The 12,871-nt window shown below is 47.9% G+C and overlaps 3 protein-coding genes across 3 annotated transcripts; 2 read left to right on the top strand and 1 right to left on the bottom strand.

The window, feature by feature from the left end:
* Nucleotides 1-1,647: 1,647 nt before the first annotated feature.
* A1O9_11545 (uncharacterized protein) lies at nt 1,648-2,929 on the top strand (the record flags this gene model as incomplete). Its single annotated transcript, XM_013399441.1, has 3 exons — nt 1,648-1,731; nt 1,800-2,276; nt 2,477-2,929. The coding sequence occupies 3 exons, from the start codon at nt 1,648-1,650 to the stop codon at nt 2,927-2,929; spliced, it is 1,014 nt and encodes a 337-aa protein (XP_013254895.1).
* Nucleotides 2,930-5,966: 3,037 nt separating this feature from the next.
* Nucleotides 5,967-8,558, bottom strand: A1O9_11544 (uncharacterized protein; the record flags this gene model as incomplete). Its single annotated transcript, XM_013399440.1, has 1 exon — nt 5,967-8,558. The coding sequence occupies one exon, from the start codon at nt 8,556-8,558 to the stop codon at nt 5,967-5,969; it is 2,592 nt and encodes an 863-aa protein (XP_013254894.1).
* Nucleotides 8,559-9,166: 608 nt separating this feature from the next.
* On the top strand, nt 9,167-10,893 carry A1O9_11543 (uncharacterized protein; the record flags this gene model as incomplete). The annotated part of the gene is made up of 5 exons (XM_013399439.1): nt 9,167-9,239; nt 9,294-9,374; nt 9,431-10,559; nt 10,613-10,682; nt 10,747-10,893. 5 exons carry the CDS (start codon nt 9,167-9,169, stop codon nt 10,891-10,893), a joined length of 1,500 nt encoding a protein of 499 aa, XP_013254893.1.
* Nucleotides 10,894-12,871: the final 1,978 nt, after the last annotated feature.

The following is a 12,871-nucleotide window of genomic DNA, read 5'->3' as shown; positions in this document are numbered from 1 at the left end:
TAAAACAAACTTGAAGATACGATAAGCCAGAATAATGGTTTTTTGAGAATACCCCATTGTCTTGGCACAGTCTTGTGGTAGTGGCCTGACAGAGGTGCTCTCAAGAGTGGCAATACTGGTCCCACGACGACGAGCTAATAGAAACGTTAGCAAGAAGTGCTGGGATCAACCGTTACTCGTGCTACCCACAGCAGCAATAGAAAAAGCCCTTAATGTTGTTGTGGAACCGTAACAAAGTAGTGACTTTTCCAAAATAATCGGCAGAACCATCCCTCCCAGACCGTTGGCGGCAAATCTGAAAGATTATCAATACTCCAGACCTTCGTGCCAGAACATATGACACTCACAATAGTCCATAAGCAAGACCTCTATTTTCCACGAATCATTCATTGAGTATGGACAACAATGGATAGTAGAGAAGTAAGAAGCCAGCCCCGTATAAGATACCCTGTGTTACGATGATGTGCCATACTTGTGTTGAAAAGCTGGCCAGGCAAAGAGCAAGGCAGTCGATACCGAGTCCGACACATACCATTGATTGTCGTTTTTCCTTGAATGCGGTGGTAAGGGCAGTCGCTAAAGGGGCTCCGATAAAAGGGATTCCCTGTATCATCATCAGTCTAATAGTTAGGCAGGAAGATAACTTGCTCACAATTGCCAGCATTCCTGCAGCTGGATGGTAGGCATTCTCGCCGAAAGCATCAGATATGCTGTAGAAAGATTGAAAGGTACCGAATCTAAGCACGAATCCTACGGCTTCATAGTTAGTGTTTGGCCATGCGCAATCGACAAGTGGATAATGTATATACCCCATAACACGGCTTCGATGATAAATGCTGCAATTAGAAATTGGTATCAGCCTCACCGTAAAAGCCATAGAGGCTGCGGAGTGCCATTAGACGACTCGAGTTGAGTAATTTCCGTGGCCGCCACTGATGCGGCTAATTTTCCACGCACACTGAAGCAAAGGATTAGCGATTTGCCATAATACCTAAGTATGTAGCAAAACGATCGAAGGGAAAAGAGAATTGTCAATAACAAAACTTCGCCATCAGAGACACTGCAACTCGGCTAGGTACCCCAGAAGGACCTTGATTAGCCTGCCGCGTGAAAGGACATCGATGCATACCACAGCCCGTGGCCGAAGATTCCGGAGCTGATGGCCAAGTTATGCCTTGAGCCTCGTCTACATATCTCGACTAAGATAATCTTCAAGCTAGCAAGGCTTGAGAGTCCAGCCTTCTTGCTTGATTGCCTAATAACCCTGAACTGACACATCAGCCAGCCCAATATGAAACCATCATGTACGACGGTGTGCACTGGCTGATCATTCGGCCTTGGTCGTGTGCGGCTGAAAGTGGCTTGTCGTTGAAAGGTGCCTAGGCCCAACACTAGTACGTGGGCGTACCTTGAGTGGAAACTTTGGGCTCAGAATGTGGATCGCCGCAAGGATAGATTTGTTCACGCATCTAGCCTTCGGCTCGACATGTATTGACCAGTGAAGTTTATTGACGCTTTAGGGAAGTGATACTTGAATATCACTGCCCAAGGAGGATGAGCCTCAAATATAGAAATTTGGAAAGGCCCCCCGCTGCCCATATACTTATTGCTTATGAGGTGTAATACCGCGGCTGCATATCAAAAACCATGACGGTCTTTAAGAACAATACCATGGCCAAGCCTGGGCCAGTATTCAGTGAGATCTCGTTCAAACATGTCAGTGAGAAGGAGGTGAGAAATGCAATAAATGCTTTCAGGTTGGTGTTGACGCAATTTACTGCTACTGTCCTTACTCACAGATTAGAGCATACCGCACTAGCAATGAGGAGGAGTTCGTTTCCCCACGCCTTCGCCATTTCCTGAGCCTGCCACCTGATCCACAGGAAGCTTTGTGTCAACAACCTATCTCGTGTGTGGAGAACATCAAGCGGGTTGGTGCTGCCGTATATGAAAATTCCAGACTGGCATTGTCTATCGCAGACTATGGCTCAGGCCTATTATCTTGTCTAACTACGGACAAAGGAGGTCGACCGCACACTAACATCGAGAATGAGGATGCCATCGTACGCTCTACACTACGGCAACTATATCGTGATTTCTCCCAAGATGGTTCACAAGAACGCGGCTTGTGCCACAAGACCATAATTCAAGACCTGGCCCGAGTGTTTGCTGGAAGAACGGTTGAGGAAAGGCAACGCATCTTGGTACCAGGTGCAGGGCTCTTGAGACTGCCACTATCCCTCCAACTCGCAGGATACGAAGTTGAAGCCAATGAAGTCTCGCACCACCAACTGCTGGGAAGCTTATTCATGTGGAAACACAGCTAGAATGACCCTCAACATACACTCTACCCATGGGCATTGAGTTTCTCTAATCACGTTCGCTGAGTCGACCAATTTGCATCGGTTCTAATACCAGACGTCCAAGCTAAAACGTTACTGACTCGGACTGCACGCGCTGGCACATTAACGATTAGCATGAACGACTTTATTGTCGAATACTCAAACCCTCCTACAACAATGCTTTTGATGCAGTAACAACTCTTTTCTTCATCGACACCGCCCGCAACTTACTGGATTATATCACTGCAGTCAATCATTGTCTCAAACCTGGCGGAATATGGATCAATATTGGACCACTTCTCTGGAACTGTTATGAAAATGGTCCGGCTGGACGACAGGAGGGCGATGTTGATGATGACCTCTCTTGCAAGGCACGACACCGCCTTGACTCTAGTGATCTGAAAGACTCTCGCCCTCAGATGCTAGAATTCTCTAATGATGAGGTCCTATGCGTCCTTGAGTATTTCGGCTTTGTGGTCGAAGTCCAGAACCCCGACATTGGACGGGCAGGATTTATCGCCAACCCCAGGGGTATGTTGCAGAACACGTATCAGCTATCACACTGGGTTGCTAGAAAAGAACTTTAAGAAAATATAATCGACTCGCTGGCTACATTCTCATAGTAGGATAGATACGTCCGGCCTTCAAATGATATGCCCTGGCCATAGAGCCATCAACTCTTGTCTAAACTACTATCATTTGCCGTGGCCTGCCGGAGACCAAGTGCAATGTAGACCTTGATAGTCCCTTGAATGCCTGGGTGAATAGAGAAATCTATGAATATGTCGGCAAGTTGGAAATCGAGAAACCTCTAAAAAGGATTGCTATTCTTATAAATTACGAGCAGATGCCGAGGCGCAGTCGTTCCATTGATCAAACTCGGACCCTTTTGCGGCGAGACCTCTCCGACGAGTGCCCCACAGTCTTGGCCAGAGGAGCTTCGGTTTAATTTAGGTGAATTTCACCCTAGTAACCTCCGGAATTGCTCTTTTTCGCAGAGGACGACCTATCGCAGCGAATACAAGTCTTGCTAGTCTAGACTTCCGCAGTGATTTAGCTTTGATGTCCTCCTCACCTTATAATATGTGATAGCAACAATTCTGATAGGAGCCACCAAGGATAAATAACAATGCGGCGAAACATAAGTACACCCAGGTCCAGACAGAAAAGTCGTCACCTTTTGGGTGCTGCTGCAGTAGCATGTGAAGCATGCCGAAAACAAAAGGTGAGTACTCGCTGCGAGACATTTCGATCAATCTGAAGCTGATTGTTGCAGATGCGCTGTGTTGGTGCTGACAACCCGCCTTGCATACGGTGCGCTAAAGTGAATCGCAATTGCGTTGTCCGAGACTCGCAAGGCTCACTTAATGCTTTATCGCATTTGATTCAATCAGATGACAGTGCAACCCCCAGTCTCCGTCCATTGAAAGCACTAGCCCACTTCAATAACTCGTTAGAAGTGTGTACCGGCAACCCCGAGTTGTCCATTAACTCACGAAGACTCGAAGCTGAAAGCTCGAGTGGTTTCCAAACAAGCCTTCCACGATGGACAGTTGATAACATGACACAGCCATCGAGGCATGTTAAGATAATCAATCTTCCATCTGTGTATATGAACTCGCCACTTGGCACCATAGATGCCCAGTTGAATGCCAGTTCAGCACCGGACCACCTTTTGCAACCTGAGGCCTTAGTTCAATCTTCCTCATCTGATCCAAACTCATCTTCATTACGATCTGAAATCCGACAACATGATCTGCTATCTTTACTGCAGTTGTGAGTTAAGCCCCCCTGTATTTAGATGCTGCCCTGCATGCTGATCAGTTGTTGTGCCTCAGTTTTCGGGAAAAGGTGGTCCAAAATGTTCTTTTCATAGCGCCGCAAGATCTTGAAGACCTCCCCGACCTCATCCATACAAAGCTTGAACTTGCGCACTGCATTGCCTTCACTACCGCCTTTTTCGTTCCAGGCTATGGTCCGCTCCGTGTTTCGCTGACGCCACATGTACTAAAAATCGTCAGACGCAACCACTACGTATCCCGACGGAGTGATGAGGACATGTGGACGCTCCTGCAAGCTTTGGGAATTCTTTACCTGTACGCTTCACCCATAGATGCCGAAGGCTCTGAATCATCATCACCGTATCACCCTGAGCTGAGCTTTCGAGTGTTGAAGCCTCTAGTAGAGTCACTAGCTGTCTATGCTTCAATACATCGATCCCATGAAGAAATTGCTAGAAGTGTCACTCTCTCCACACCTGAACTCAGCAAGAACTATGCCTTACGCCGCTACCTGTTCTGGCTGTGGCTCTTTACATCCTCTCAGCAGTATTCACTAATTACACGAACACCTCCAACAATTTCTGAGGACAGCACGATCAAATCCGCCCCGATGCTGCTGCAAAACATCCAAGAAGATGCCTTCATTCGCAAAATTCTAGCACAAGTCGATTTGTATCTTCAATGGGCTAAAGCAGGCATTGAATACCCCGACTTGCGTGAGTGGTGGAGTTCTCCTCAGAGTGAGCCGGATGTTGCTTCTACAGTGGAGATGCTCGTTGGGTTCGACAAGATTTTGCTTGACTGGCGTCAGAAATGGTCGCTTGTTGAGCATGATGTTTCAGCAGGTATGAGCCCTGGTCGGTTCAATAATACTACGGTCGAGTCGCTGTTTCGATATGCGCGCTTTCACATTAGCACTTATGCAACAAGAGCCTTGTACAAGGCAGTGACAGAGAGTGCACAGGCCAGTGCGCCAGCTTCGCGACTTGTAGCGCTGTCGCCTCAGCTCACGGAACTCTTCTCAAGATCTGTAGAAGCAGCCGCTAGTTGGTGTCGGTTTTTCATTGATCTTGATCCAGTTGCGATCGAGACAGCAAGATATGTTCCTGCTATCAACTTTACCAAAATCACCTTTAGTTGCGTGTTTGTTATCATGGCTTCAGAAGTGCTTGCAGGCCCGGATCTCAGTCTTGATCATCATATACAATCTGTGAGAGAGGCGGCCTTATGCATGAGAGAGCTGGCTGTGGACGAGAGAGCCCCTCCAAGAATTTATGCAGACAGAATTCTACAGAGATTACAAGAAACAAACACGACCCGGCTTCTAAACGCTATACGAATCGTCCCTCATGCGACTGCCTCAGAGATAAGAGACCCAGAGATGGACAATCGCCCCCATCCAGCGGGCGAACCAGACAATGAGGCTCTCCTCGCGCCGGCAGGAGTTCTTTCGAACCTCCCAATCGAGGGCCTTGAACGCTACTCGACTGCTGATCTTGGCTTTGGTTTTTCTGATCTCAATGTTATTCTCGAAAACGATGAAGATGACATTTTTAATTTTGACAAAACTTGGGTCTTCTAGAACTGCTTCCCGGCAATCAGTTCAGCATATGTTCATACATTGTAGCATAACATCACATATTTATCACCGGATGGCTCACTCAGACTGTAAAAGTGGCAACATTGTCCAAGTTTTGGAGCACGGGTGATGTCGATCTATTTTCAGATCGAGGATCAAGGCATATCCCTCTGCACTTATGATTATGATGTATTTTCTACTGCTCTCCATGTGATCAGTGGTTACCACGTCTGACGTGTGCACCTACACATTGAATTCTAGAATCTAGACCGCGATGTCGTCTTCAGGACGAGGTTTGTAACTTGCCACAAATGGCTCGGGGGGCCATGAAACAGCTTCGGTGCTAAATGCAAAATTGTGGTCTCCAGACCCAAGTTCGATCTCCTGGCCTTCAATTGAGACGACTGCACTAGTATTAGGAGGCACAGTAATTGATAATGTTTGGAGCTGAATGTTCCAAGAGCATCGCACCAGCCCGTATGGGCCGTCGAAACTGATATCTGCCCACCTGATATTTCCTCCAGGAATTGGACTTATTCGTACCCTTCTCCAACCAGGCTCTAGTGGAGATATACCTCCGACAGTGGTGTGGAGCCAGTCTGCGACTGCACCCAGTGCGTAATGATTGAAACTTGTCATCTGGCCGGGGTTAATATCTCCGGTCGGTAGCATACTATCCCACCTCTCCCAGATTGTCGTTGCACCCATGGTGATAGGGTACATCCAGCTAGGACACTTCTTCTCAAGTAACATTCTATATGCCAATGAGGATAGCCCGACTTTCGTCAAAGCATGACAAATAACCGGTGTGCCAGCGAACCCGGTTGCGATACGGAAGCCTGCGCTTCGCACGGAGCGGTCAAGGCTCTTTTTCGCCATCGGAATCTTGTCAGGCGGGAAAAGATTATAGTGAAGTGCAAGTGCAACGCCAGTTTGAGTGTTCCCAACTAGTAACCCAGCGGGAGTCACATACCTGTGCTGGAACTTTTCCTTCAACAGAATAGCATCTTTTGCGTACTTTGTAGCCTCCGCGTCTTTTTCCATTGCGGCACATAGCTTGGCAAAGACTTCAGTCACATGGACCAAGTAGGCATCAGCAACAAGAACACTATCGGTCCTGCCATATGCTGGTTCCTCTGGGGGAGCGACTGGATCCAGCCAGTCTGCGAGTTGCCACCTGTCTGGGTTCCACAGTCCTTCGACTCGATCGACCCCCTGTTCAAGCCAGGAAAGCATACTGTCGAACTGCCGTTCCAAGAGGTCTTTGTCACCACTAAATTCATACAGAACATCAGGGGCTAAGACTGTGACATCGTCCCAGACAGCCTGTGGGAAATCCTGCCAATTCGGCGGAGCAACGTTTGGAACGACGACTGGTGGAACTCCGTTCTTCTGCTCAGATGCAACGTCTTGCAGCCATTCTCCCACCATCCCAATTGTATCATAAAGGAACGATGCCGTCCTGCAAAATACCTGGAGGTCTCCAGTCCAACCAAGCCGTTCGTCTCTTTGAGGACAGTCGGTTGGGACGGACAGAAAGTTTCCTCTCATTGACCATATCACGTTCCGATGTAGCTGATTGACTGAGCTATTGGAGCAATGGAAGAATCCTCTCCGTTTCATATCTGTGTGCATGACAAGTGCAGAGATATTTTCCAATTGTGGCTCCCAGCCGTCGATCTGGACGTACCGAAATCCATGAAACGTAAATTTCGGTGTCCACGAAAAGATACCGTTGCCTTTCACCGTGTCAACGCATTTCGCTTCGCGAAGGGGGCGACTACCAAGCTCCCCATGCTCCATCACCTCGGCATGCATAAAGGTCACCTGGCCCTGTAATTCGAGGTTCCTCACCGCCAGCTTTCCTACTAGGTTTTGACCGAAATCGATAATGGTCTTGCCAGAAGTTGACTTGAAGACAGCTACAGCAGGCTTGGTCTCTGTAACCCTTACAGGGGGTGCCTCGGCTGCTACTAACTTTACCGATGGACGACTGAGAATCTTCACAGGCTTGTCATGAATCGAGCTCTCGCTGAAGTCATGAACCTCACCATCATAAATCTCAGACATAGTGACCGGGATAGGGCCACAAGTCCATGACTCATCCGTCAGCAGGGTCCAGTCCCCGATCTGTAACTGGGCCATGACCGCGATCTCATCTCCGTAATGGAAGCGTCGCCCTCCTTTGAATCCAAGTCGTCCGGCGTACCAGCCCTCAGCTGCTTCAATGTGGATCTCATTATTCCCAGCAGCTAGAGACGTCACATCCCATATTCGATAGTTCAAGCGCGACCGATAATTGGTCCAGCCTGGTGCCATCTCCTCATCGCTGAGCCGCACTCCGTTGATCCAAGCGTGAAAGACGCCGAAAGCAGTGATGTATAGCCTAGCATTCCCCTGGGGAATTTCAGGCAATATGAACTCCCTCCTGAAACAGAGAGGCTGTAGAGGGCCATGGGGACCAATTCGTTCTGCCGCGGCAATGAAATTTGCTTTGAACTCGGCAGGATCTAACAGTGCAGCTTCAACACTCGAGCTGGCAGACCAATCACTCCATCCCTCAAATTGAATAGAAGTACTCCTACCAAGGACCCGAACTCTTACACTGGCAAGTTCGCGTGATCTTAAATTTCTGAATGGCCACGGTACAAGAATAGATTCGCTTGATTCGACTGTCCGCGAGTAAGTCTCCGTCTCAGAGAACTTGACCTCGGCTTCATATCTAATTTGAACCCAGCTTGGTGCTGTTGAAGATTCGGTCTCGAATCTCCATGATATTCTTGGATCTGGACGCCCGAGTCCCAGACCGTTGTGATGGTGCTCAAATGTTGGGTTTGTCACAGTTGGTGAAGTCATGATTATCATAGTTAGTGACGGGGATTCTGGTTGAGATTGTGTTCTCCACGAGAAACAATTTTGTCGTTACTCTTCTAATTCATACCCTGATCGCTACTCGACCGGTGGGCTGTAACTTTGGGCACTAGCCCCACGAAGAATCGGTGTCTCTCGGTGTATTTGATTGCTCGAATCTAAGCTCGGGATATCTTACTGGGCAGACATTGAAGAACCTCGTATTAGATCAACTGATGTCCAACTATCCCCCCATCTTCGGAGCTACAACGAGCGAGAGTGATGCAGAGCAGCGTGCTCATGATGCCATTCGCCTTTGCCCGGACTGAATGTCTCGCCCCGTTTTCTACCGAGGAGCAGGCCAAGATCCGGAGGCCGGCCAAGTGACCTTCATAGTGTGGCGAAACAAGATATCGGCCGGCCTCCGGGTCTTGGCTCCCCAGCATTTTCTTCGCTGCATAACTATCCTCCGGCTTTCAAAGTACTTGGGGAAAACATTCGCAGGGATGTCGAGTTGTTGAAATGGCATAAGAAGGATTTGATGTTCCTTGTGATATTCTTCAGTCGCTTTCTCATCATCCATAACGCTAAATCTGTCAATCGTTCCAGTAAAAATGGTTCACTGGCCTCTAATTGGCGTTGCTATGGTGGCGGCGCAAGGTGGTTTTATCTATGGTCTCGACTCGGGTGGGCAAGACAGAGTTCTAAGATCGATAGCATGGTCGAAATAACACATTATAGGTATCATTGCGACCACTTTCGGCCACGATTCATTTCGTTTGGCCATGTATGGGCTGTCGAAGAAAAATACTAGTTTGCAAGGTACGAAACCAGCATATCTCTCCCGGGGCTTTCAGAGTTCATGCTAATTCCAAAAGGAGCCATTGTCTCCGTATACAACGCAGGTCAAGTTATTGGTGGATTTTCTGTCGGATACCTGGCCGATCGATACAGCCGCAAGTGGACCATCTTGCTGGCCGCGTTTCTCACCATTGTTGGATCAGTGTTTCAATTCGCAGCAGCCCATGTAGGAATGCTCATCGCTGGCCGCCTAATAGCTGGGATTGGTTGTGGGCAGATTCTTTCTGTGGTACCAATTTATCTTGCAGAAGTGGCCCCACCAGGTCGACGAGGTTTCCTTGTTGGCCTACAAGGCATGATGATTGCCATCGGTTTCGGTGTCGCCAACTGGATCGGATATGCAGGCGCCTTCGCCTCGGGAGACGCACAGTGGCGCGTTCCACTCGCAATGCAGATGCCGGTACCGATTTTGTTGGTTGGATGCTTATTCTTCGCACCTTACTCGCCACGATGGCTGATATTGAAGGATCGATATGAAGAAGCAAGGACAGTTCTCATTAGACTTCATCCATCCTCGGACCACGACTTTGCCAAGAAAGAGTTGGTTCAAATCGGCCAGCAAATTCAACTTGAACGAGAGCAAGGAAATACTGCCTGGTCCACTGCTTTGACACAAATGTTCGCGCCAAAATATGCTCGCCGTACACTTCTAGCTGCTTTCATCGTCACAATGGGCCAGCTCAGTGGATCTTCTGTCATCCAGAACTTTCAAAATGTTTTTTATGCTCAGGTTGGATTCACGGGTCGTACTTCTCTTCTCATCAGCGGAGTCTATGGTATGATGGGCATCATAGGTCAGATCATATACTTGTTTGTCGTGGCTGACCGATGGCCTCGAAGATGGACCTTGATTGGCGGCTCGATCGTACTCAGCGTGATGCTCGCCATTTGCATGGCTCTCAGTGCTCAATACGGCACGAAAGGCAACAACAATGAATCCGGTGCTCGAGCAGCGATTGCCTTCATCTTCATCTACTCGATGTGCTATGCAATCTTTTTTAACGCTATGATCTGGGTTGTCCCTTCGGAATTATTCCCACTCTTCCTACGCACTAAGGGTCTCGCGTTTGCTGTGTTGTCGAAGTCGATTACCGCAATTGTCTTGTCACAAATCACACCTCTAGCTTTAGCAAATGTGAGCTGGAGGTATGTTATTGAATTTCCAAGCGGGTCCTCCGACACGCTAATCTTCTGTCCAGATATTTCTCTTTGTTCATTGCATGCAATATGGCAGCCGCAGTGATATACTTCTTCTTCCTGCCGGAAACGGTAAGTCTATGAACTCCAGATGTTCTGTATGACATCAGTAGTTAGTACTAATTGTGCTATATAGGGTGGCAAGTCACTTGAAGAGATTGCAGCTTTATTTGGCGATGAGATCGCAGTGGAGAATATGGACGACGTTGACCCCAATTCAAAGGTGCTTTCAAAATCGACGCATATCGAGAACGAGACTGGAAATGAGAAGTCCAAGGTATAGTTGTCAATTGTCAGGCAACAGTACTGAAGGTCCTACTTTGGATCATTTTGGAGGGGGATTTCAAGCCAGTGTATATCAACTCCTTTACCCTGTCACAGGCTTTTCATCAATCATAAATGTTGACAGTGCCAAAATCACTAGCTTCAGCCCCACGGCATTCTCCTACACATTGCGGACTATTCCATGTCCACCTCGCATGTTACATAAATCCTAGGACTTTCACCATCCTAGGCAGGTCTAGTCTGATTTCGTCCCTTGATGATTGATTGGAGCTGGCAAGGTTTCGGTAGTCAAGCAGATCCTCCGATGACTACCAAACATCAGGCACCTCGTCCAGACAGAGTTTTCCACACCACAATTCTTGATTTGTGTGTCTGCTGAAAATTCCAGTAAGCCCGTTACTAGGACACGATAGGTGCAGAAGAGAACTCTGCCATTCATTTCGAATTTGGCTTACCTATTCAGAATCATTATAGCTGGGAATTTGGCTGACCAGGGTGGTGCTCCATGGCCACAAATGCATGACTTCCGTGCAGTCGTGGGAAGCTTACATGTGACGGAGTCATGTCACGTTGTTCAACTTGTACCAGGTTGGTATCACCATTTATTTCTGATCCAATCTTAAGCCTCCTCGTCTTGATATCATTTAGTTCTAGACGGTATTGCGTCTACGAAGAACATTCCGTGCTGAGCTCTCCTGGTAGTGACCGACGGTGATCGCGCAAGCGTTTGATTACAAGAAATCACAGTGGCCATCGGCTCCATGAGCGAGCAGAGACACTGCTCATCGGAGGCCAAATCCCAGAAGCCTGCAATCCTAATGGGCTCGCAATTCCAAAGTTGATAATAGATGGAATGGTTCGGGACAAGTTGTCGAAGATTTTTGGACCTAAATTCGAGTCAATTCCAGCGATATTCACCACTTTTTCAGAACTATTTAAGTCAAGATTCTAGTAATCTCGAAGCAACGTGTTTTAGACCGTTTAAGTTGTGGCATCGATGGAGACCCTGCAGGTTTCGCCCCTTTATGCTCATGCATCAATCTCCTGCTGCAACATCTCCCTCAAGCAGCTCAGAGCATGCAGACATCCATCTATATCATATTCAAGGACATCATTAGCCTACTTGAGTCCACAGGGTATCATCTGTCGCTTGAGCAGATTCAATGCCGACGGCTCGAAACCTTTTATGAGGTCGGGCACGGCATTTCTCCAGCTGCATCAATATCAATTGCGACATACGCGAGAATTGGCTTGTGCTCTTGGTCTACATGAAAGCTGGCGTCGGCCTAATAATAATGTGCATAGAAGCGTCCTGGTGGGGGAGGAGAGAAGGGCCTGGTGGGCCTTATTCAATCTTGATAGGTAAGATACTGTGGCCCGCTTCCCAGTTACTGTTATTCCTCAAATGCGGTTGCCACATATAATGATCTACATCTTCACCACTAACTTACATTTCAGGTTCATCAATTTGTAATGGAGATGCATTTTTCGCCACATAGGATCCACGAGTCAAAGACTTGCTTCCCGTCGATGACTCAATGTGGCTTGAAGATGTGTGGAACAGCATTCACTGCCTTTTTAGGACGGTAGAAACCATCGAGTATAACTAACAACGAATGTAGGATGTCCCCGAACCGGTCTATCTATCCTTAGGTACCGCATCTGATGTCGCTTTTGGACCATTTGTTGGACTGTTAGCTCAAGAATGTCAAGTTTCATACTTGGCTAGTCGTGTTCTACGGCACTGTCGAGATCCAGTATCTGACGGTCGATCTCATCAGGCTGAAGAAACAATATTTGAGCGCACCTTGAAGCCAATTGTACCCATTCTGATGGAGGAAGTATGCAAGCATGGTCTATACTGTTCAGCATTCCCTATCTGCACCAGGTCTGCTACCCACCATGTCAGAATCAGGACCCTTACTTCTAGCTAACACTATCCCAGTTCCACATTCGCGCTCTATAGCGCTGTTGTG

This window comes from Exophiala aquamarina (genome assembly GCF_000709125.1).
Source record: "Exophiala aquamarina CBS 119918 chromosome Unknown aczIA-supercont1.18, whole genome shotgun sequence".
NCBI lineage: Eukaryota > Fungi > Ascomycota > Eurotiomycetes > Chaetothyriales > Herpotrichiellaceae > Exophiala > Exophiala aquamarina.
Note: the sequence above shows the minus strand (reverse complement) of the source record. Positions and strands in the feature narration are given on the sequence as shown.